General features: G+C 41.3%; 1 protein-coding gene across 3 annotated transcripts in view; it reads left to right on the top strand.

Moving 5' to 3' along the window:
• TTC27 (tetratricopeptide repeat domain 27) overlaps positions 1-23,033 on the top strand; it is a 164,982-nt gene extending 141,949 nt beyond the window's left edge. For all 3 annotated transcript variants that reach the window (XM_026649784.2, XM_026649783.2, XM_026649782.2), the window contains 4 exons: positions 2,249-2,446; positions 6,084-6,195; positions 18,206-18,306; positions 21,881-23,033. In XM_026649784.2, the coding sequence (XP_026505569.1) occupies positions 2,249-2,446; positions 6,084-6,195; positions 18,206-18,306; positions 21,881-22,003 (534 nt within the window). In that variant the 3' untranslated portion in view covers positions 22,004-23,033. The remainder of the gene's footprint in view (positions 1-2,248; positions 2,447-6,083; positions 6,196-18,205; positions 18,307-21,880) is intronic.
• The last annotated feature ends 3,751 nt before the right edge of the window (positions 23,034-26,784 follow it).

Below are 26,784 nucleotides of genomic sequence, written 5' to 3'. Positions count from 1 at the left end.
GGTCAAAAAAAATAGATATGAGAAAGGAGGTGGAATCCTGGTATAGTGGAGCACTGTTAAACACACAGCTGCTTTGTACAGTGGTCATATGAGGCGTAGCTTATTAAACAGACATAAGAAAATAAAAGCTGTTGCTTGCACAGGATCCTTTTTAACTTAACATCTATTGAATGTGGTGGAGTATTAGTGGATATGGCAATTTAACTTCTCTCAGAGGACATTTAAATAAAAGTTTAACCATTAAAATTGTGTTCTGAAAGTAGAAAGTTGTGTCTTGATTGCTAACCCTGTTTTGGTGTTTAGATGCAATTAGCTTGCAATTCTAACAAAAATATTTTTAACAGGCAATATAACCAAGACATGATTATGTTTTAGCCCCTTTTCAAGTAGAACCTATATTTTAATGCATTATTTATCTGTTTTATACTATTGAGTATGATATAGTAATAGAATATAGTGTTTTTATATTACAATATAATTTAGTAGACCTATTTTGTAATATCACCCATTTTAAATTTACTGTGCTACCGACCAGGAATTTGAAATACATAATTGAGAATCACTTGATTGCAGTTGGTTTTGACCAAACAGTGTAATCCAATTATACTGTTGAGAAAAATATTTGTAATAGAAACATTTAGCTGTTTCATGAAAAATAAATGTTTTTTGTTTGCTAGCTTAAAGTAAAATTGTTTGGAATGTGTAATATTATTGATGCTTATAAATACAACAATTATTATGAATAGCACAGAATGTGTTAAACTTAGTGTTTTTAATATCCTGTACCCATCTCCATTTTTAAGGGTTCTAAGCTTTTCATATTTTTAGCATGATAGTGGTACATCAGTGAATCATTCTGAGTAGTCATAAATGTAGCTTTCTTGCAGGATTAATATCCTGTATCCTAACCACAATAAGGATTTTATTATCTAAAAAGTGTCCTTATTGTTAGGTAATGCCAATTAGCATTATTTCTTCGATATTTATTCTCAATGATTTATTAATACTATACAAGGAAAAAAACTAAGTTAAAGAATGTTATTAAAGGTTGCAATGCCAAGCAGTCAGAAGTCAGAAAATACCAAAATTAAGGTTGTCTACGCAACACCTCCCCCAACCCCACCCTTTTTTCCTACCTGTCTCCCAGCCTCAGTCTTCATCCTGGTCTACTCTCTCCACCTCCCTAATCCGACTCTTGACCCATCTACATTCAAATGAGGCAGCACCCCAGGTGTCTCACTCCTTGGTGTCTCAGCCCAGCAGGGTGGCATTAGCAGCACCTGCTCTCAACTCCTGTGCCTGGCCTCAGCCCAGCCTGCAGCATCCCAGAGCTACAAATGCAGAGAAAGTCCTGCTCAGCCCTAGGCTGGAGTATGCTCAGTGCAGACAGAATCTTCAGGGAATTAAGCTGCAAAGCTCTAGTAAGTCTCCACTGAGCATGTGCAAACGTTGATTTTTCAAAGATTTATAACTTGGACAAATTGCCACGTTTTCACAGGTTGGACAAAAGACACATCCCTGACACGAAGGTCATCCCCTGCCAAATTTCAAATCCCTGCTCCAAAGCATGGAGACAGTAGAGATTCTCAAAGTAAAGTTTGCCAGAAATTTTTAACATGAGCATAACAATGTATTTTCCCCTAACTTTGTTCTTGGAAATGGCTGCCCTGAATTTATTGAAATTTTCCAGTAAATTCAGCCTGAGGCAGACACCTCGCTTGGAAAATTTCAGCCAAAATGGTTAAAGTTCAGTTAAGTTCCAAGTACTTGAAAACAGGGTCTTATAATGAGACATGTCAGGCAACCATAATAATAGGTGGTTCTCCAACTCCCACTTATAATCTAAAATTGTATTTCTCACATGCAGCATCCTGCTCCTGGACCATTCCTAAAGCCCCTCTTCACACCAGCTTTTTTGGGAAAGCACAAAATTTCCACCACTGCTTACTGGAGGGAGGACAGAAGCCTCCTGCATACTTGCTCCACCCATAAAACTCCTTTGCAGAAAGTCTAGATGAGGTTTAAATGGGTGAACTTCACTCATAATATACTTTTTGGTATCCCACATAATTGTATAAGAACATTTTTGTAAGATTATTTTGCCATCTTTGTGTTGTAAAGTCTTTGTAATTTACTAAATTATCAGTGAATATATACTGGAGTCCAAATGTTGCAGAGATATCAAAAGCCAAAACTTGTTAGTGTTTATCAGAATATAAATGAAAGCTCTCTCTGACTGCTTTCTAAGGTGCTGAATATTCTGGTCAGGGCAGTGGTGGATGGAATGGCTGATCGCAATGGAGAGGTGGCAACGGGCTTGAAGGGGAAATTGCAGGAGCTGTTTGGCAGAGTGACTTCAAGAGTGACAGGTGATGCGGAAATCTGGAGACTGTATGCCAGACTCTGTGGAAATGGACACAGTGATAACCCTGAAGATACTGAAAAGGTAAATGTTGAGGTTGGTTTTTGTTTTGTTTTTGTTTTCTAAAATGTGAGTTTGTTATAGCAGTAGAAGGCTGTTATCCTCTAGTGGACCAGCTACTGTAGCAAGATACAACACACACACTTTGCCACTGTTCCTGCATTTTGCTGCAGGCATTCTGTCTTTTTGGGGTTTTTTTCTCCACATATATATATATATTTTCTTTAGGGGGGAGGAAGATTTTTAAATGTTCCATCGGTTTTGTTTTTTTAAATATGCATAATTCTATCATTCTAAACTTGGACATTAATCTTCTTCAAAAGAAGAAATATCCTATTACAGCATCTGTTGGTTACACTAGGTTCATATTTTGAAGGTTTTCTTTGCAACCATAATGGCTAGAGATTTAATTTTAACTCAAAGCTTAGATTCTGGCGATAAGGCTGCAACCTCCAGAAAACAGTGGCTCACTGAGTCATCATAAGTTACCAAACTCAATTCTGGGATCATAGTGTGGAAGCATATTTAGGGCTTGTCTACATTGCAGTAATTCAGAAACAGCTAATCCTGAACTACTCCATGTGGACACATTCCAGAATAAGAATGCCTTGTTTCTATGTAGCTTAAAGTGGGTTTACTTCCTCCACTTTTAATTCTTAATCTGTTGAAGTGTCAAGGCCTATGTACAGTTCTCTGTCCTAATAGAATATTAGCCTCTAATCCTCATGTCGTCCCCTTTCCCTCAGCCTCTCAGTTAGATCACAAATTGAGGCTAGAGTGATTGCATTTCCAAAATAACTGCTACACAACTGGAGCGCTTACTTTGTTATTCATGCTGGATGGTGCTTTACAATTTGATATTAAGTTTCCAAAATTCACATACCCATGCACACTCCCAAAATAGCTCTGGGTTATCAGATCTTCACTGAACCTGAAAATATAAAATGTCAGCATTCAGTATGTGTTTTCTAATGGCACTCCTTGGCCAGGGCAGAAATATCAGGCAGGAAAATTGCTCAATATTCTGTGATAAGTACGTGATGCAGATTGTTGGGCTTGTGGTTCACACATCCATGGTGGCATACTTCTAGTCACTTTGTCCTTCCTTATTCTGTTCTCTTCAAACTCTCCACTGTGGACTTGCATGCTTTAGCCCTCACTTGCTTTTCCTCTGACTTTGATTTGTCTGATTCTCCCTCTCTCCTTTACATTTTTTCCCTTTATAGATGAACAATGAAAATGATTTTGCCCTTTTCGCATTCAGAAGCACAGAAGTTGCAATATCATGTAATGCATCCCTAAATACTAATCAGACACAAAAAGTAACTCAGAGCTTGTCTACACTATAAATGTAGTCATGTCAGGGAGCCAGGTTACATCATGGTCTTCCCCTAACCCAGTTATAAATGTGGCTTCACTATGTAGAGGAGACAGGACTTTAACTATGTGTCATAACCAGACTGGTTATGAAACATGGTTAAAATCTAGTCTACCGTGCAAATTGGAACCATATTTGTAAAAGTTAGGGTACACTTTTGTCAGTTCCCTGACATGGCTGTATTTTAGTGTAGAGGGAGCATGAAAGAGAACTGAGAAATTAGTCTCTACAGGCACAACTAGAATTAATTTACAGTATCAATTTATAAAACTTTTATTGTACAAAATTTGAGAGGCCACTAGTAAGCATTTCATCTCCTCACTGCCAAGAAGGTTTTCCTGTGCCTATTGGGCATTAAATCAAAGTAGCTGTCTATTGCAGTTTTTCAAAACCCATATAGTATGAAAGAAGCAAAGAACTTGAATAGAATATAAAATAATGTTTGCAGTTTTTATAGCATCATAGATGATAAAGATGGGAAAAGGCCTATTAGATCATTCTGTCCCTCTCCCTGCAAATGCACATCTGTCCCCTTTGAACACACTAGAAAATGTTCTAGTTGAGGTTTAAAAGACTCAAGCAATGATGCTTCCAGCAGTTCCCTTGGGAGAATACTCCACAGCCTCATACATCTGGCTGCTGTTAAGATTTTCCTGGTATTCAAACTAAATTTTTCCTTTCCTAATTTTATCTCTCTATTCTGGTCGTGGCTGGTGTCCAAAACAGTTGCTGAGGCGGCAGGTAATAATCCACCACACTCTCCTTCATGTTAATCGGTGTTTCAAAGTGAAATATAGGGACACTGGTAAGGAAGCATATTTTGGGGGAAGAACATGGTTGATAGGGAAGTGGGAAGTAAAAGGTGCCAGTCGCTTTCAACCCAGCAAGCGCGCGCGCACACACACACACACACCCACACCCACACCCACACACACCCAATCTACTCACAACCTCCTTCACCAATTCATTCAGTTTTCTCCTCTGCTTAACCCAGTGCATCCCTCTCCCACTTCAGAACCTTCTCAAGCCTTCACAATTCCTTCCAATCCAACACCAACTCACACTTGCCCACGAGGCCAAGAACCCTTCCCATTTCCAATTAAACTCTCCATGGCTCAGTACCCTCTCTCTCCAAATACATCCAGGCTCAAAAAACACACACACACACGCACAACCCTCCAGCCTCAGATCTTTTTCCCTTCCTGCCTGACACTCACGTACTCAACCCCTGTTTGTTGCTAGGTCTGGAAAATGAGGTGGCAACAAGGAAGCATTTGCAGGCAGCCCTATACGCTGCCTCTCTGGGACTCACCCCACAGAAACCTGTATTCCCCATTGTGTGCCTCCTCGATCTACTACCTGTTCTCTTCTTGTTAACCCTTTACAGGGATTTTACAGCTAACTGGCTAGCTGGGTATCCATCAAAGGGAGCTACTCCTGCCCCCCTCCCACTTCATGTATCACAATTCTGTTTTCCAGATAGTGAAGATGTTGAATACGACCAGATCTTTGTAGTACAGCACTGGATTCCTATTCCCCAATTTATGTTCCCATTTGTCTGGCAAGAAATGGTCTTCATAAACTCAGTGATCAGTGCTTATGGTTCTGTTACAACTTAGATATTTTCTTTCCCTTTATTTGTTCCATTATTATACTAAGGACAAAAATTGTATTGAAAGGGTGGTTATTGCCAGAATCACTCTTCTTTCATTTATACATTTGTTTAATAAACTAGTATCACATTTGTTTTTCATTACAAGTTTCCTGCTTATGAAAATTCTTCCTTGATTACTGTTTACATTCATTTTCTATATTTCTGTTTGGTTTTGGGAATAAATGCAGTATCAAAGCAATAACTCAGTCTGAGAAAAATAATATTGGGTAATATTTTTGGAAAAAAGCCTTGTAGTATTTAACTATATATTCCTTAGGTTCAGAACGGCTTCAAAATATTAAATATAAGTGTTTTTCCTGTTGGATATGCTTTTAATTATTTTGACCTGGCAAACATGGGTCACGTCCATCAGTCTAGACAAATTTTTAAAAAATAAAAATGGTCTTCAGACACGTGTTATTTTATGTGCCTGACATCCTTGAGAGGCAATATCAGCGAACATCTGTGTTACAGCTGGTGCTAATGGTTGCAGAGAAGGGAGCCCTTCTAACTCTCAGAAAATCCATCATATTAAAGATATGTTCCTTTTTTTGGGAGGAGTGTTTAATATGTGCATAAAGCTAAACTGGAATTCTTTTATAATTTTGCATTAATTGATTGTTTTGCAGTCACTACAGTATCTCACCAAGGCACATAAATGTGAAATGCAATCAGCAGATTGGGAGAAAGATATTTCGTCTTTTAAAGAATTGGTGAAAGGAGCCATAGAGCTTGCCCATGGTATGTTCGCCCTGAAACATTACATTTTATATTATTCATAAAGAATATAGAGAGTACTTAAGAAACTCACTAACAAAATATGTTTTTACTTATCCTCAGATATTGGAACTGATATGGCACCTATTATTTGGGATATAATCTTGTTATTGCATGTGAAAAGTTGAGTCTGGGTGAGGTGAGCTAGAGTTCCTGAGTACAAGATGAGGCCGCATTTAAAAGGCCTGTGAGCCAGCAAACACTGTGAGCAGCACACAGTAGAGATCCCTGGAAGTTCCTGAGAAAGTATTGAGAGAAAATGATTCCTGTCTCAACCGTGAAAAGGGAGAGCACATTGGGGGAGAAATATTGTAGTGGTACTCTTCAAAGCCTCCCACAAAATAAGCTCAGCTGACTTGAGATACAGATTGAGAGGCAATTCTCGGTAGACTGTGTAGCTCTGGACTCTGATAGATTCTTTGGTCTTGGATCCTTCTCAGTGAGATTCAGATAGATATACCACCTATGATCTCTGTACTCCTTGGCTTCCCTTCATTGGGGCTTAGATGTTCGTCTAGAGACCTTGGTCTTAATTAAGGGGAGAGGGGAGGAAATAAGTGGTAGTTCTCTGCCAAGCCCACCCACCCACAATGCCAAAATGAGATGCTGCTCAGAGTAGATTGTGCAGATCTTCATAATATACTTCCTTTTCTTACTTCACAGCTGAAAGCGTGAAAGATGTTAGTGGTGAAATTTAAAGGACCAGTCTACTTGAAGGAAATTAGCACCAGTGTAACTACACTGAGGTATAGTGTAGTATAGTATACACTGGTGCAAACTCCTAATATAGTTTCTCTGCACTTGTGTAAAGTAGGGCTTAGACAACTTCATCCAGCAACAAACAGCAGTTCAGCTCACTGAGAGAAACCAAGAATGCAAAATTAGGCTGAGCCACAAAGAAAGAACCCTTCTCACCAACTACTCCTTGACACAATGGATAAGCCAGTAGTGGAGGAGCAAGAAAGTAATAAGAGATTTGGCAATTAGAAAGAGTAATAAGAATAGCACAGGAAAACATCTGTTAAGGAGGATTAGGACATTGTGCGGAAGCTAAATTATTTCTTCATGCCATTCTTGAACACTTGAGGATGTTGGGCAGATGCTTGCACTATATTTACTCTTTCTTCTTTGAGTGATGGTCCCTATTGTATCCATTAAGGTTATACGTAGGGCCCTACCAAATTCACAGCCATGAAAAACACGTCACGGACCATGAAATCTGGTCTTTTGTGTACTTTTACCCTATGCTATACAGATTTCACGAGGGAGACCAGCATTTCTTAAATTGTGGGTCCTGACCCAAAAGAGGGTTGGGGGTGGTGGTATTGCCACCCTTACTTCTGCGCTGCCTTCAGAGCTGGTGGCCAGAGAGTGATGGCTGCTGCCAGGTGCCCAGCTCTGAAGACCGCGCGCTGCCAGTAACAGCGCAGAAGAAAGGGTGGGAATAGCATACCACGCCACCCTTACTTCCGCGACGCTGCCTTCAGAGTTGGATCACAACCCCTACAGTTATAACACAATGAAATTTCAGATTTAAATATCTGAAATCATAAAATTTACGATTTTTAAAATCCTACGACCATTAAATTGACCAAAATGGACCATGAGTTTAGTAGGGGTCTAGTTATATGCATGCAGCATGCATCCAGAGCCGAAGATTTTGAAAATAGTAGTGTCCGTTCGTCCGCGCACACCCCCTTGCTCCACCTCAGGGTTTCGTCCAAGGCAATAAAGGGCGGGGCTGACCAATGGCACCCTCAATTCTTTCTCACCACCGCATGGTCCGAGTCAGAGTCTCTACTGTTCTCTCCTGTCTTGTGACACATTTTCTAAAAATACAGAAACAAGACTGTTTTTACCCTTGTATATAGTTAGTATTTTTATTGGTTTGGTAGTAGTTTTTAGTGTTGTTGTAGTAGCAGTTTTTAGGACTTTGGACGCCATTTTGTTGGTCTCCCGCTTCATTCCTTCCCCCCACCCCTCCCACCCCCAGGACGCATGCCCGGGTATTAGATTATGTCAAAGACGCCAGGGTCAAGATCTGCACCTCCTGCCTTTGCTCATTCTCACTCAGTGGTGACAATCACCAACGTTACCTTTACTGCTTGGGGGAAGCCCCACATCGCATCGAGGTGCAGTATCTGCTTCTTCCCAAGCCATATTCAGGAAGGCTGGGCTCTCTACCTCAAGAAGCATCTCATGGAGGTCACCGTCAGGCCACAGTCAGATCCAGGCTGAGGAACCTGCCCTGTACGTTGGCCTGAGCAATCAAAGAGAATGCCTTCTACCGTGGCGCTCCAGCCTAATTCCGCTGGTACCAGTGCTATGGACCCCGTGCTGTGGCCTAGTCGTGATGCAAGAAAGCCTTTGCATAAGCATGACGGTAAGTCTTCCTCAAGGCCCAAGAAGGACACTGCATCCTTTACAAGTTTCAGACATGGAAAAGCAGCGTGTTCCAAGGTTCACAAACACGACACGAAGTTGCACAAAACACTGGACCCGCTGTACCCCTTCCGCTTATGCCTTCCAGATCAGCACCACCAAGTTGAGGGAACCTTCAGTTCTAAGACAGTCCTCTGTTCTGGCTTTGGTTCTGACTACAGAGCATGTGCTGCTGACAATGGAGAGACTCAAGTTGGCACCCAGACCTCATGAACTCTTTGCCTTGAAAGAGGTGAGGTCTCCACATCTCCCAGTGCACTCACCCCCTAAGAGAATCCACCTCTCCTGCTTTGGACTTACCTTTTTTGGGTTGTGTTCCTGACCACTCCCCTACGACTTATACGGTTCAGATGGCACTGCCATTCGAATAAGTTTCTGACTTCTTGGCATCGGAGGACTCAGACAGAACACACAATCCACCTCTCCTGTACCATCGTGATGACTATCGAAAGTTCCTGCTGTCTCAGTGGCAATACTCTCTTTCCTCAGCACAGGAGTCTTTGGTACCCTGCTACATGGGGCCCTCTGCAGCAACCGCCGGATCCGCCTGATTGGCCAAACTGGGGGTGTTGGCCCCAGTATCCGCCTTCGGAGCCTTCTCAATCCACCTGAGAGGAGTCCCTCATCTGATACCAGAGAAATTTCTCAGACTCCATTTTGTATCCCTGGCTTTCATTTTAAATAATCATGAGTCACTCTGCCATTACAAGCTGTAGGTCATATAGCACTAAAAATAGAATTGGCGGGAAAACCAAAGTAGGGGAAAGGTCAGCAAATTATAACTCTGAAGAAAACAACGGTTGCAGGCTAAAAATAGAACTGACAGTTTGGAATGTTAGCATGCGTCCAAGAAAGGTCTGACCAATATTAGCAGAAGTGTCTAGAAAGTTCTGATAGTATAAAAGTCCATGTGTCAGCGGGCTGAAGCCGGAGGGGGTTAGGAACTGACAGTAAAGAAGAACCGGCAGCAGAAAGCAGCACTAGAGGGAGCCCTGTCCTGCCACTGGAATGCAGAGACATAGACTGGGATGCATAGGGAGGAGAGAAGAGAATGGTAGCAAAGAAGCAAATGAGAAGGCAGTAGCAGCAGAGGGAGTCCTGTGACTGAAGCAAAGTTATCAGACAGAATAGGCTTGTCAGTTAAAGTTATAGTCATACTGTAGGATGGCATGGTGTTAGTGTGTACTTGTGTCGGAGGTAATAAAGATGTATGTGTGTGTGTTGATTGTGGAGGGAATGTTTATATGTATGACCTAAAGAACTGTTACAAGTTGCTGTCAGGAACCTACAGCAGACTGTCCATCTGAAGCAGGGCGCAGCCACTTTGGATAATTTCAAACTGCAAGGCAATATGGTTTGGGGTGCTCTTTCACTTGTTATAATAGATTTGTGTTTTTATCACATTAATATTGTTACTGTGTTAGGGATTGTTTGCACCAATTAGAAGGTGCTTTGTTTTGGAAAAGAATACTACTTGTGGCTGTCCGTCATTTATCGGAAGGCTGTGTCTGTGTCCTCCAGGTATTTCCTTAGCCACCCTGGAGACCTATACCTTAGGAGAATAGATTGGTGATAGGTGAGCTATTTTGGGGGTACCCTAAATCTGTTTTTGGGGTAGCAAATTGGCAAGCCAGCCAGGAGGAGCTTAAGGAAAGAAGACAATTGATTGACACAAGACAGTAGTGGTTATTTTGTGCATGGTCGTGACGACCAAGAAATAGTGGTCAGGACCGCTAAATTATCCCGAGTGGTCATGACAACCAAGAAATAGTGGTTGGGACTTCTAGTGGTCCTGTGAACATTTTCTCTTGTACATTCAGTAGCTAGATTCGTCTTTGTCCGTGATTTACGATATAGGATTACAGACCAGTGGGTCTGGGAGGTGAAGGACCATAGACACAATCCCACAAGCAAGAAGGTAGAAACTAAGGTCGCAATCTATGTTCCTGCCATAGTCCGTGAGTTACACTAGGGAACTTAGGACTCCAGTATTATTACCTTGCTATGTGTGTCTAATAACATCTAAATGACAGCAAAGAAAGGAGAATCAAGTACTATTAAGGGTATGCTATTAGGAAAAGGGTTGGAGAATTTTGTTTTAACATATGGGAATGGTCCCTGGAAGCCTGGTGCTTTTATTGGACCTAGTGCATATGAGCAGTTATGTAGGCAATGGGAGCTCCAAAGAAAAAGGCTGGTTTACAAATGGTAGCAATGGTTTTAGAAACAAAAGTACAGGGGTTAGTTGAGGAAAAGGGGAAAGACAAGGAACTGGCTATCTTAAAAGCAGAAGTTGATATTCTGAGAACAGAGGCTGACACTTTAAGAGATACTACTTTAATGCAGGAAGCTCATGCTGCAGCCGCACAGAAGGAATTAGCTGATTCAAAGGTAGAGGCTGAAATTCTGAGAACCATTGTGCTGGTATAGTCTACCCAGATGGATATGTTGCAGAAGGAATTGAATAGTTAAGGAATACAGAAATTAGAGGAATCAGAAAGGTTGGGAGATTCCCTAGATCAGAATCAGCAGTTCCAGCAGCAACTGGATTATTGTTTTAGGGAGAAGGCTCAGCTTGAGGCTGAGAATTCCACACTGCAAGTGAATACTTTAAAGGATGTGCTGCACATTGAAAAGCTGTAGCACACTTGTGATAAGCAATGGCAGAAAATTAAGACATTAAAGGAGCAAGATTGTTGCTTCAGGAAAAAGCATACTGCCACACAGGCAGCAGTAGCTGTAGTTCTGGAATCTCAGGACCAGCAGACCGTGACTGACCATGCGCATTGCCAGAAGAAGATGGCTTGCTTGCAGAGGGAGATGCAGGCTTTGCAGGTGGTTAATAATGTGGCTCAGGGAAGTGATGCTGTGATGAGCATTGAGAAAGCTGTGCTCATAAGTTTGAAGGAAAGGAACAAGGTTAGCCCTGGTATTAGTCCAGAGAAGTTTTCTGAATTCCCCTATGGAGGTAAAGTGGTGAAGTCTTTCTTTCCAGGAGGGAATTCTGTGATGTGCTTTCCTGAAAAGAAACAACAGTTAAAGGCTGAAGGGACATTGGTTTTGGAATTAGGCATGGCAATGGAAGTAGCAGTGGCATCTAATAATTCAGGTGCTGCTGTTGATAATGTAGGAAAAGCTGTATGTAAAATACAAAAGGAAGGATGGCCACTGCTGAGAAAGAAGATTGAAAAGGTATCAGTAGTGACCTTTTCTAATAGTGGTCCTCAGAGAAAAAGAGGACCAGCAAGGTAGACAGAATGGGGGAAAATGAAATAAAAAGGAAGGCAAAGGTAGAAATTTTAGTAGGAGACAGTGGAGACCCTCTGACTCACTGAGGAGTTTAGTTTGGAAGTGGCTATTGCAATATGAGAGAAGGGACCAAATTGACAGATTGCATACTGCAGAGCTGCTCAGAAAACTAGCGGACTATGAGGGAGCTGTACCCACATCTCCCCCGCCTTCCAAAAGTTCAGTATAGGGAAGCCGGGTGCCCCCAATCTTCCCAGTTTCAGCACAAGATCCTGCTGGCTTAGGGGCACATTTAGATCGGGTTACCTGGGGAAGACATGCCATTTAATAAGGGAGCATTCAGACAAGATATGCTGATACACAGGTGCCACTTATTCATTAATTAAGTACTAAGAAATAAGACTTGTTTGTATCCCCAGTAACAGTAAAAAAAATTACAGGGAGTCATAGTAGAACAGCAGAGCACAAATAATGCAGCTATTTGGTGTGAAAAGCAGATAGAAAAACTTGGAGATTAAACAATTGATTTTAGACTACTTAACAGGGTGACACCTATCACTGCCCCAGTAGTGGCAAAGTACCTGGAGGTCATGGCATCCATAGCTGGAGGAGCTCAGTAGTTTACAGTGATTCTTCCCAATTGAAGCAATGGAAAAGAATTATTAATGCGTATAACTGTTTAGAAATAAGATTACCTAGTAACTAGGGATGTCAAGCAATTTAAAAAATTAATCGCGATTAATTGCGTTGTTAAACAATAATAGAATACCATTTATTTAAATATTTTTGATGTTTTCTACATTTTCAAATATATGATTTCAATTACAACACAGAATACAAAGTGTACAATGCTCACTTTATATTTATTTTTGATTACAAGTATTTGCACTGTAAAAAAACAAAAGAAATAGTATTTTTCAATTCACCTAATACAAGTAGTGTAGTGCAATCTCTTTATCATGAAAGTTAAACTTAAAAATGTAGAATTATGTAAAAAAAACCACCCTGCACTCAAAAATAAAGTTTTACCACCCACCTCCTGCACAACAGTTCAGAACTCCTCAGTCCTTTCATCAGGGAACTCTACAAGCGTCCTCGTAAGCGTCAGAAGACCAATGGTCCCATCCTCCTGGTTTGCCCATGCAGTCTTCAACACCACACACTCAATCTTCGCATAAGCGGTATTTGAGTGCATCTAGAGAGCCGTCAACTGCCTTGCATCCTATCATACGTACAACCTGCCCCCTTTGGGGGACATCTAGCACTTTTTTTACCAGCTCGGAATGCAATAACAATAGACAAGTGGGTCCTGGATCTCATTCGACATGGCTATATGATCGAGTTCATGATGCTACCTCATCCACATGCCTCATCCCGTCCTGCTTCCAGGACCACTCTCATGACAGTATGCTCACCCTAGAGGTAGACTCCTTACTGCAAAGGGGATCGATAGAGCCTGTTCCTATGGCATTTCAAGATGCAGGGTTCCATTCCACTTATTTCCTGGTGCCCAAGAAGAAGGGAGGATGGAGACCAGTCTTAGATCTCTGTCGTCTCAGCCACTTCATACGTAAACCAAAGTTTCATATGGCAACCTTTGTAGCCATTATACTCTCAATAGAAAGAGAGATGTGGTTTATGGATCTTGATATGCAAGACGCTTGTTTCCGTTTAGATATCCATCCTACCCACAGACAGTTCTTGAGATTTACGGTAGGCCCAAGACACTTCAGAGTTATACCGTTCAGACTCACCACTGCTCCACAGGTCTTCACCGGTGTCAAGGGGTTCTTATAGTCCCTTATCTCAATAACTGGATGCTACAGTGTGATCCAGACAAGAGGCTCAAGCCTCGACCTCTTTGCTGCTCCTACTCCTTTCCTCCCTGGGGTGAGAGTATCCCACGCAGTCCATATAGTACTTCAGGGCACATATTGATGTGGTCTAGGCACATGGCTACGTACCAGAGGATAGATTTCAGGCCTTGCAAGCACTGATTACCACAGTGGCCACCAGTACTTCTGTTCCAGCCAGAGCTTGCCTTTCCCTTTTTGGCCATGTGGCAGCATGCATGTACGTCACTGCCTTCACTCATCTCCGCTTCTGATGCCTACAGCTGTTGCTCAAGAGAGCCTATTATCCCATGCACCATTCCATGGACCTCTTACTAACAGTTTCCCCCGAGGTTCTCTGTTCCCTTCGATGGTGGATGGACCCAGCTCAGGTTTTCACTGGGATACCCTTTTTCCATCTTCTCCAAGCATGACGATCATCACAGATGCATTGCTCAACGGCTGGGGTGCCCACACAGGCAAACTCATGACACAAGGAACTTAAACCGCTCTTTGCATGGTGAGGACAGCATGTCATGCATTTCTCCCATCCATTCACTCCTGTCATGTCATTCTTATCATGTCAGACAACAATACCACCATTTACTACATAAACAAAAAAGGGGACACGAGGTCACCAGCGCTTTGTGCGGAAGCAGTTCATCTCTGGGACTGATGCCTTACCCACAAGATCCTGTTGTCAGCGGCCTGTCTTCTGGGGACTCAGAACATGATTGCAGACTCTCTCAGCAGGAAATTTGTGGCCGACCATGAATGGGAGTTACACGACTTTGTGATTGCCATCATTTTCGACTGCTGGATGACTCTGACCAGAGGCCTCTTTGCCTCCAGCACCAATAGCAAATACATCCAGTACTGCTCCTGGGGAGGGCTCGGCACCCTTTTCCCAAGGCAATGCCCTAGTTATCCACTGGTCGTACCAGATCAGTAATGCCTTTCCTCCCCTACCACTCCTGCTGTGTATCCTATACGAGATCAGATCCTGATCGCCCTGTTCTGGCCTCACCAATTCTGGTTTTCCCTTCTTTTCTGCATGTCTACATGGCCCCTGCTTCCGCTCCCAGCTTTTCTGGAACTGCTCATGCAGCATGACGGCAGGATCAGACATCCCAATCCGCACACCCTTCACCTGAGAGCTTGGTTTTTGGATGGGCATCTTCGTTAGAATGGGAATGTTCGTTGGCAGTACAGGATGTCCTCTCAAGTAGCAGGAAAGAGTCCACAAGGCAGTCCTATTGGGCCAAGTGGAAACATTTCACCTCCTGGGCCCAGCAGAAGAGTCTTGCCCCTGAAGCCATGGGCATTCCTCTCCTCTTGGACTATCTCCTGTCCCTGAAGGAGTCAGGACTCACTCTCAACTCTGTCAAGATGCTGTGATGTTATGAGTGTAATATAATAATTCATTGGAAGGTGACAGGGCCAGAAAGAGTTAATTAACTCACAGACTGACCTGACCTATGGGTGAACCTTAAGGACTGGTTAGGAAGATATGTAAATGAATAGAGCTTTGAAATGCAAGTCTGCATTGTTAGAGATCTCAAGGGTAGATGTTTGCTCAGGTCTTGTGATGTAAGCAAACAAGTCTTGTCTATTGCTATAACTTTAATTCAAAGATCAAAAAAGGAATATTTTAACATTTATGATGATACTTGAGTGAAATAGTATTATTGTCTATATTTCTCTTTGAAGGTTGTGGTAACCTGTATCTGAACTGTTTAATGGATAAATTATCCTGTGCCATGATGTTTAGAAGAAGGAAAGTTGAGCCTATTGTTTTCTCAGGCAAAAAGGCTGCTGGAAATGTATAAAAACCTTGGGACACAATCCTTCTGAATCTTAGATCTGCTTTGGGTTTCAAGAGGGGGAAACCTTAAGCCACAAGGATTGAGATCCCCAGTCATTGACTGGAGCCACCCTGAATATGGACATTGGACTATAACCTATGGACTATATCTAAAAGGACTTTTGGCAACTACAAGCTCACCTCTGCTATGTGTCTGAACCTCAAGAATTGAATTCAAGTCTGTATGTATATTGATCTTTTAACCAACACACTCTCTTTTCTTGTTTAATAAATTTTAGCTTAGTTAATAAGAATTGACTATAGCGTGTATTTTGGGTAAGATCTAAGTTATAATTGGACCTGCGTTGTGGCTGATCCTTTGGGATTGGAAGAACCTTTTCTTTTATATGATGAGATAAGATTTTCAGTAATCATCATCATATCTGACAGGTGTGCTGGACGGAGGCCTGAGGCTGGGCACTTTAAGGGAACTGCGTTGTTTGGACTTCTGAGTAACCAGTGAGGTACTATAGAAGCTACTTTGTGCTGGCTTGGTAAATCTAAGTATTGGAATAACCACCAGCTTTTGGGGGTTTGTCTGCCCCGTTTTGTTTGCAGTTCACCCTGATTGAGTGACCTCAGTTGGCTCCCACGGGCGGCACTGTCACAGATGCACATAGCAGAAATTAGTGCTTTCCACCCCCATTTGGAAAGGCACTCTGTCTTTACACACCCCTTGACTACAAAGTTTCGGAAGGACCTCCTACAAACTTATCTTTCCGTTCAACGCACTGCTCCCCAATGGGATCTCAACTTTGTCCTCACAACATTGATGAAATTACCCTTTGAACCACTAGCCTCCAGCTCCCTGTCTCTCCTCTCCATGAAGGTCACCTTCCTAGTAGCTATTATTTCTGCGAGAAGAGTATTCGAACTGGAGCCCTCATTTACCACATTCCATAAGGATAAAGTTTCCCTGCACTTGCACCCCCAGTTTCTGCCAAAGGTTGTATCCCATTTTCATCTCAACCAACCCACACGCTTGCTTGCTTTCTGAAGCCACACACCTCAGTGGAGGAACAGTGCCTTCATTCACTCAACGTCTGCGGGGCTCTGGCCTACCTGCAGAGGACGAGATCATTCAGGAAGTCCCCTAGACTCTTTATCGCTATAGCAGAAAGGATTAAGGGGCAAGCAATCTCTGCTCAAAGGATTTCTAAGTGGATTTCAGGATGCATTACACTCAGCTATCTGTTATTGGGACACCCCACCCCCCCTTGGTGTATACCTTCTCTTCCCAGTACACGTTGGTGCAAGACTCTGCGATGGATGCCCTGTTCAGCATGGCTGTTCTTCATTCCACAGTTCCATCATCTTCCTTCTCACTATGTACCGCTTGTTAATCACTCTCAGTGAAATACAATAGGGACCATCACTCAAAGAAGATGATGAGGTTACTTACCTGTAACTGGAGGTTCTTCAAGATGTGTAGTCCCTATCTGTATTCCAATCCCGCCCTCCTTCCCCTCTGCTGTGGATTTCTTGGTTCGCAGTGGAGAAGGAACTGAGAGTGCGGTTGTTTCACCCTGCTCTTCATCGCCTTGGATGTAACCATGAGACAGAGCAAGGGCACATGTGCAGACCAGCAGACACTACTACTTTCAAAATCTCCAGCTCCAGATGTATGGCATATGCATATAAGCCTCAGTAGAATACAGATAGGGACCACATATCTTGAAGGAACCTCTAGTTACAGGGAAGTAGCCTCCTCTTGTAAATATGTGGTGTTGTCAGAGACTGAGGTGTCAAAAGAAGAGGTGCTGGAATATATTGAAAAATTAAAGAGTATCAGTTGCCAGTTAAGGATCATATCGTATATCCAAGAATTCTGAAGGAACTTAGGAATGAGATGGTTGAGCTGTTAATGAAAATGTGCAATCTTATTAAAATTAGCTTCTATCCTGGAGTATAGTAAATGCATCTATTTTTAAAAGAGTACATGGGGTGATAGTGAGACTTATAGACCAATAAGCCTTACAACAGTACTGGGTAAATTGGCTTAAATGGTAATTACAAATTTAAAAAATAGAAATAGAATTATATACCACCTGGATTATCTTGTTATGATGGGAACTAACCAACACGGCTTCTGCAAAGTAAAATCATGCCTCAGTAATCGCTCAGAATTCTCTGAATGTGCCCAAAAAAATCAGCACACCCATCTAGACATCTGTGCACCAGTGAAGTGTGTGGTGTGGTGTGTTTTCTCGTAGAGAAATATGAGGTCAGGGTTAAGGTTTTGCTTTATAGTAAAATCTTAAGGAATGTGGTGTATACATAGTATATGTGTTGGCGGTATATGGGACTTTTTTTTTATAGAATGGTAGGGTCTGTCAATACAAGTAGTGAGTATGATTGATGAAGGAATCCTAAAATATATCTTAACTGGACATATCCTTGTTTATGGTTTTGTTTTCTCCTTAAGCAAACTTACCATTTTTAATCAAGTTTTCTCTTTGTGGGATATTATGTTCAAAAAGTTTTATGACAGCTGTTCAGTGTTCTGATTAACTGTTGGATTTATACTTACAGGCTATCATTATGGTGTTAAATGTTTTCCCCCCCACCCCTTTGCTTTGACTTTTAGTGGCAATAAAGTGCAGTAAAAACAAATCTAATCACCAGGGAGCTTTGCAGATACTTTCTTCAGCTCGACTCAACCTGCGTGGATTGTCGTCCAAAGCAAAGGTGAGATTGGTTTAGAAATATCTCAGAGGAAAAGTCTCTATGACTTTATCTCTAGTTCTGATCCCCCAGCCCACCTCCTAAATAGAAGACATTTATAGATCAGATAATGCCCATGAATCACATTACATTATAGAGGGATGCTTATTTCTGCTTAATTAAGGGTCGCTATTATAAGCCAAATTTTTCTTTCCCCAGCTTTGCCTAAACCAAACCAATCATCCTGAAATTTCACAGGCCAATTCTTAGCTCAAGTTAGAATTTTATTGGAAAATGTCACGCAAACTGGCACAGGTGGTTTGGAAGATTGGAAGGTTTCAGAAATTGAGTTATGTTTCACTTCTGGGTTATTTTCCATATGTGGATGGCATGAGAAGAATGCCAGGCAGGAAACCATTCTGGGAGCAGGGGTTGTGGGAGACCATCTGAGAAGCACTGGGCTCCAGCTCTGCACAGATTGCAAAATCTGCCAGAGTTATTGTGACTCGGCATTATTAATTTTTTTTTTAATTCCTAGGCAAAATATTTTAAACTGTAGTTAGGTGTAAACAAACATAACACTAAGCTTTTTTGAAAATGCCATAAAAATGTGACAATTAAAAAATAAAATTGAAAATTTGTAGCTATGCAGTCATCCTTAATTCTGTCCCTGTACAACCATCAACATTCTATCTTTCACTCTTCCTTCCCTTCACTGTATTGTGTAAGGTGTACTCATTTTTTAACTAAGGCCTGCTCCTGAATATATTTTTGTTGAATAAAAATTAATGTTCCTATCTGATTTTAAGATAGCTTCATCCTGTGTCTGTACTTAGGCAGCGTGTGTAGAGTGTGAATTACAGAGCATAGGTTTTATATACATGTATATACATTATAAACTTGGCTAAACTTGGTCCTCACCATTTAAGTACTGTAATTTAAGGATTTGGGCCTAGGAAATTTGTATCTCTAGATATGCTGACTCCATGACTAATGGCACTTGTTTAAATGCTGACTCCAGTACCTCTTGGGAATACTGGTAAATTATTGCCGTTTGTGTGTTCTGTTTTGATTCAGTAAATAGTAAAGGACTGTATGTCTAGTCTTTAGACTGAGTATGACTCTTGAAAGGAGGCAGGAGGCCCTGGCATGAGCGATGTAAACACAAGTCCAGGTGGTTTAAATCCTTCTGTATGGTGCAATCTTTGGAAAATTAAGAATCCGAGTCTAGTAAAATGTGTTCTTAATTCCAAAAGTTACTGATGAAATGAACTTGTATGTTCCTGGCAGATAAGGGTGTCTAAGTTTCTGGCCATTCTAAGAGAAGTGAAATGGGCAGGATTAAGTTGCTTGGGTGATCTGAATTGACTTTTCTGTATGTTCCAATTTTTTGTCTTAAATTTTAAACTTCACAGTGCACTTCCAAAGTTTTTTGTGTTTTGTTTAAATACTACCCCCTTCAAAAGTTTAGTGTTATACATGTCTGCTCAGTAGTAACTCCAATATAACCATTTTTTCACCTGGTTCTTGTCTTTAGTTTGAGGACTCAGTGTTTGGGGTTTTTTTTTAAACAAAGGAACCAAAGTACTGTTCTTTCAAGGTACTAAGAATGATCTTAGGTCTTAGACTAGTGACTTGTTCTTCAGAAGAAAAGAAAGAGCAGAGAAAATAATTAAAGATCAAATTCTAAAACTTGCTGACCAGTAGAGGTGATATGAACAAATCAATACAGTTTTTATTAAAGTAAATCATGCATATCTGGTTGATTAGTCTAGTTGACTAGTTCTTTAATAATGTTAAGAAAGTAGTGGATTAAAAAAAAAGTCAGTGTAATGTAAATAATGCTGAGCCAGTGTAAATTGACTAGCTGCATTACACAGAAAGGATCTAACTTGCCTGCCAAATTCCTAGTTTGAGTTTGCTGGGCTGAGTGTCCAAAAAAATCGTATGTGTAGTTGTTAAAATGAGCAAATCTATATTTCTGTAAGAAGGAGTTCTTTGTTCAGTGGCAAAGCGCTTGTGAAGCAAGTTGGTGACTCTTGTTCGGATCTCCATAGCATACTTTTGTTTATATGTCTATCTTATTTTCTTATATTTTGATGGTGGTGGTGACGTATATATCCCATAGCAATCCTTATACCCTTCTTTAGTTTTTATCCTATCTAAATTTAGGCTTCGTTCTGTCTTTTAGTCATTGAGTTTGACAAAGTGAATCACTCTACACACTTCCTTTGGATCAAAAACATGACATTTATGGCCAGATTTCCCTTTTGATCACAAGCATGACATTTATTCTGCCACCATATTCATGCTAAGTGGTACCTCACTCCTCAAATAGTCCCATGCATTTCAATGAGACTAATTTGAGGAAAGCAACATGACTAAGGGTGGCAGAATCTGGCTGTCAGGTAGCATTGTCTTTTAGTGGATAGTACAAAGGAGTGTCTCAGGAAGTCTTGAGATCTAATCCCAATTTTAGTACTAACATGTTGTATGACTTTAGGCCAGGGATTGGCAACCTTTGGAACGTGGCCCGTCAGGAAAATCCGCTGGTGGGCCAGGACTGTTTCTTTACCTGCAGTGTCCAAAGGTTCAGACGATCACAGCTCCCACTGGCAGCTCCCAATAGGGGCTGCGGGAAGCAGCGGCCAGCAATTCCCTCGGCCCATGCCGCTTCCTGCAGCCCCCATTGGCCTGGAACGGCGAACTGCAGCCAGTGGGAGCTGCGATCGGCCGAACCTGCGGACGCTGCAGGTAAACAAACTGTCCCGGCCTGCCAGCAGATCTTCCTGATGGGCCGCATGCCAAAGGTTGCCGATCCCTGCTTTAGGCAAATCATTTAACCTCTCTGCCTCTCTTTTCCTATATGTAAAGGAAGAATTACAGTATTTTACAAGATTTATTGACAGTGAAGTTTTAAAAATATAAATCACTGTATAAGTGCTTAGCATTATTATTACACTTCAGCTTCTTGTTTTCTGTTGATTGAGCTAATTATTGACAGATGCCTGCAGCCACCCACTCATGTTCTGACATCAAATGTGACAACATGTTTATTTTGGCAATCTGGAACAAATTATATACAGTATAACATACTAGGAAAAATTACCAAGTCAGTTAAAATACAGAACAACTACTTCTTTACCAAACAGATCAGTCCACACAACAGTATTGTGTGAACTTCAGTGTGAAGGGAGGGTCTGATCCTGCTTACTGAGTTTAATGGCAAAACTACTTAGATTTTATTAGTGGCAGGAGTGGGCCTTAAAAGAAGCCCGGCTTTCCTTGGCAGACTGGAGAACGTCAGGAGTACTGAAAAGGAAACACGCTCTGAGTCTGAGACGAGAATGATAGTCATTCACTTCTATGTGTGCCTTCTGTTTGTTCACCACAAAGTGGCATTGGTGGGTCAAGTTAAGATGAGAGAGACAACCATGGATGCAAAAAAAAAAACGAGAGAGAGAGAGAGAGAGAGAGAGATCAGAGGTCATGATATGCAAATTGGGGACTTTAATTCTGTTTGTAGGATGATCTCACTGCATCTAGTTTAGATTATGACTGTAAATATAATTAAATATTGTTTGTGTTTATTATGCAGCAACTTTTTGCCGATGCAACAAGCAGTGAGGTTTCCAGTGAATTAGTTGATGAAGTAACAGCTATGGACAGCATGATTGCTGAACTGCAAGAAATGAGCAACCAGCTGAGGAATCAGTGCTGAGATAAAAATAAGATTTCCGAGAAGGAAGACAACGATGACATGTTTTATTTGCTCCAGTTTCTGCTGATGAAATTGCAACAACTGTAACACACAACACAAATTTTTAATAAATGTTTTCCTGTACAACATTGATGTCCTTACAGTCAGATTCCCTAAGCTTCTAAACTGTTTTTAAGGTCATGTCTACTAAATCTCTTAAAATTGTGTCTGCTTCTGTAGGCCTGAGTTTTCTGGAATAAAACCAATTGTATTTATAAGGCATTTATTTAGGATTAGTTCTGCCTGAGTGCATTATATAATTGGCTCCAGGATATAGCTGTACACTGCTGCAGAGTGGAGACAGTAAGAGATCAGTGATGTTATAGCATAGGAGGAAATGCAAAATGATTTAGATCTTGTCTTAATTGGGAAAAGGGGAAAGGTGAGACATAGGAAAAATTCTAGTTTGTTACGTTTTTTATTTTCTGTTATCTCAAGCAAATGTCATGTTGTCCAAGTAGCTGGGTACTTGCAAGGTGAATATTTAATGACAAGTTATTAAATGAAAAATATAATGTTGGACATAGCAGTATTCAACTTGCATCATTTTAAGTAGAGGCCACGAGACATGTAGGGAGACTTATGAAACTCAACCACCAGTTGTTTTTTTTGTTTTGTTTTGTACTTTTTTAAGACTATCTACCTTTTGGTACAATCTGGTTTATTTCAAAAGAAGAAAAAATGCTTTTTAGAATTATTTTTGAGTCCTAGCACTAAATCATCTCCGGAAGGAAAGTTTTAGCATGATCAAGGGAGGTGTGAAATCCATCAGAGGCAGGGGAATCTCCCAAGTCCTCCTTTCTACATGGTGGCAGATTTTAAACAAGAACCATCCCAGCACCACCTTGGACACCTGTTTCTTAGATTCAGCAGTCTTGATTTTCAAAATAAATAATGATGTCCACGGATTCTCTGTGGCATACACATTTTTAACAAAAAGTTGAAGATGTGCAGCATGAGCTCATTTAGCAATCTGGGAGTAAACCCTCCTTATTTTCCACTAACACACATCTATCTACCCCTTAAATAACAGTGGAAGTAGCAAAGTTAAAATTTGTGCATAAATAAATATTATTAGTACTCTGTAATTAGGGTTTAACGATCCTTCTCCATTGATTGTTTTTACTATAACTATTTCTTCACTTGATGTGGCCACATGTAAGGGTCCTCCTCTTTTCTAATGCAGCCTGTAGTGTTCCATCCCCACCCCACTCACTTTGCAGACATCCTCCATTGCACAGAACATAGACAGCTTTGACTTTGACCCTGACTGATTCTGTGTCTGGCCACTTCTCTAATAATAGATACATCATGGAAGACTTCACAGAGGTCATGGAGACTAAAGCTACCTTCACTCTGAGATATCTGACTTCTATACTCCTCAGTTCAGCAACATTTGACTCAGAATCTCAAGAGGAGACAGCTGCCAATTAAGGCAGAGGCAACCCTATCACTGCAAGAACTTTGGTCTTCCCCCCACTTCACAACGGAAAACTTCCTAGCATGGCATGAGGACTGCCATCCCCACCCACACAGTCCTAAATTCCTAAATTTGGGTATTTTCACTGAAGCCTTCCCCTCACAAGCCCAAAACTGCTGCAGCCTCTTGGATTATTGGTGATTCTGTGGCCCCAGAATCCTCCTGATGAGTAAATGATGGAAATTGGCAAGCTTCCTGGCACCAAAGCTAACCTGTCTTAGACTGGATACTGAGGTGGCTGGGTATACTCCCATTTCCAGGATAGAAGGTGACTTTTAACACGAAGAAATACCAGCCTCTGCTTTTAAACTCCTGCCTCTCCTCTTCTGTGATTCTATGTTAGAGCATGATAAGGGAAAGATCAGATAGCTTATCGGGACAGCTAACACAGACTGTCTCAGTACTCTAAATTTGGAAGAGACTTTTGTTCAATTCTTGATGAGCAGGAAAATTAATTAGTACAATTTGTTTACATGGGATTATCTTCCAAAGTGTGCTGGACACTTCCCAAGCAGGGGGATGACACTGTCTCTGTGCTGAAGAGGTTTAAATTTGAAGAGACACACAAAGGGAATGGGAAATGGATAGAGAAGGAACCAGCAACAGTGGTCAGGGCAATTGTGAGAGATCTACTTATTGGTTTAATGTTTCTGTTTTTAAATATAAACTAACACCAGCTTCTTTGTAGTTATTACTCATTCCTATTACAAACCTCAATTACTTTTCATTTTAAACATTTCTCTTTAAACCCAGCTCAGCTATACCCTTGCCCACGACCTCCAATCCACACCAACCAGGCTGTGAATGCAACCTGTCAGACGGGGTCCTCTACAGCGCCCTCCTAAGAATCTTCCCCCCTACCTCTGCACAAATCCCCAGTGTGCAGGGAGATGAGAATCCAAAACAGTCACTGCTGATGTAAAAAGATAGTGGAGGCCCCGCACATCTGGCCTGCCAATTAGTACTTGTCTTTAGTTGATCTCCTGGTGTAGAATGTAAATGAGGTGTTCATACTGATTCTTTTAAATCTGTTGGCTGCCAGTAATACTAGTGGTGGAACATGACTAGAGACCCTAGCAGCAGTAGGTGAAGTTGCTCCTTTCTAAAAGATCCCAGTGGGTAGTTTTGGGCAATTGCTCATCTGCCCAGAGGGTTCTGTCATGCAGGATTCCACAGAACTCCATTCTGTTAACCCTCTTGTTCAAAAGGTTACATAGGGCTATTAGGAGTATTCATGATAAATATGGACTACAGCATGGCGGGAGGGATAGCTCAGTGGTTTGAGCATTGGCCTGCTAAACCCAGGGGGCCACTTAGGGATCTGGGGCAAAATCAGTACTTGGTCCTGCTAGTGAAAGCAGGGGGCTGGACTCGACCTTTCAAGGTCCCTTCCAGTTCTAGGAGATGGGATATCTCCATTAATTAATTAATGCCAAACTATGTTCCATATGCAAATAATTCTCTTCTCCCTATCCATCTCATCCAATGCTGCTAACTCAGTCAAGCAATTTACAAGAGTAAAATAGAAGACTGGTGCATAAGATGGGGAAAAAGAAGCAAGACGAGTTTCTGGATGGCCAGATAAACGTGGAGCCATCGTTACTGCTTTCATTTGCACACAGCAAAAAGTTGTGACCTTTCCTTTTGAATGTGGACCTTGGCACCCTTACCAGGCCTTTATCATCTCCAGGAAGGATAATGTCTATGTGAGTCTACCCTTTAAAACCATTTGGAAATTGCAGCTGGTGCAGAATTCACTGGCTCACTTGTTACGCAGTGTTTCACACAAAAAGCACACTACACCCGTAATCTGCACTAGCTGCCATTCAGTTCTGAGTGAGACTTAATATGTTGATTCTGATCCAGTTTGGGTTCTAGTTGTGTTAGAGCCCCACCTCTATCCTCGTAGGATACCAGCACAGTTATTATCTGGTAGGTGATCAAGATAGCCACTAGTGGCAGGGCATTCTTGTGTCCTTGACTCTGGAACTCACCTCTAACCTTGGTCTGCTCTTGAACAGCTACTCTATTTTCTGAGGCTTTTTTTGGAGGAGAGGATGACCTGCATACAGTTATGAAGGGTCTGTGTGGTAGGGAGGGCAGTTTGTCTGCATTGATCAAAAGATTTTTTTTTTCAGGTCATTAACCTAATAAGGTTCAAAGATACATTGTTAAAGGTGTGCTGTATTTTTAATCAATGATACCTAGATTCTAGAACAGGTACTTTTATAAATTTGAGCAAGTGTGTGTGTGTGTGTGTGTGTGTCTATAGAGGAAACAGTACAGTGTGGTAGTGGTCAGATTTTTTTGGGGTGGATGCATTACTCATGACCAGCGAGGAATCTGTAAGGATGGTGAAGCCACAAGTTAGTCAAGCAGGTCATCCCAAACAAATGCCACGTCACATCATCTTACATTTTCTTTCTCCCACTTTTTTTATCCCTCCACCCATAATACCAAGCTGCCTTAGTACCACATAGAGGCCTAAGAGTGAGGGGTGAGGGTGGGGGAAACTGGAATAATTAAGACCTAAAATGGTGTGGGGTTTGTATGGTAATAATTAGGACACATTTATAAAATTAAATTAAGGAAATATATGTGCTTGGGTTACAACAAGGGCTCTATTTTCAGAATGAAATGTATTGATTTTATCTTGCTCTGCATTACGTTTTCCACGAGAACATATAAACCAGATTTTTTTTCCTCATCCATCTTTGCTCAGGCCCAGTCTCCACAGTGGCTGTGAGATTGACTGAACCTACTGGTGGATGAGTGAAGCCAAGGAAACACACATCATTTACAGGCTAATATACATGTAAATTACATTTTTCTGAGTTTGTTTATCCAAATGTGAATAAAACTGTCCCTTCAGGGCTAAATGCAAATGGAGCAGGAAAGAAAAAGCAGCTGGTGACATACAACTTGTGTTCTCTGAACTTAAAAATAAACTGGAGCATGGGTAGGAAAATCTTATTTTAAACAGGAAAACACTACTACCATGTGAATGGAATTGTTGTCAGTCGGATTACTCAGACTGGCTGCTGTGTGTTCCAAAAGCAATTTTTGAAAATAGATTTGGAGATGGAAAATGCTTTTTTTCTTTAAAATGTTTGTGTTTATGTCAGAGAGAGACAGGCTTGGTAGTCCTGGAGTTGTGAGGATAGCTGATCTTAAGGAGTGTAAATCCAGCCAAAAAAGCATTGCACCACAGTGACTGGAACACATGCTGTCCTAACTTTTCTAGAGTGCTCATCGCCAGATC

This window comes from Terrapene carolina, unplaced genomic scaffold (genome assembly GCF_002925995.2).
Source record: "Terrapene carolina triunguis isolate 2854851 unplaced genomic scaffold, T_m_triunguis-2.0 Scaffold85, whole genome shotgun sequence".
NCBI lineage: Eukaryota > Metazoa > Chordata > Testudines > Emydidae > Terrapene > Terrapene triunguis.
The sequence above is the reverse complement of the archived record's forward strand: the minus strand, read 5'-3'. Positions and strand labels throughout refer to the sequence as shown.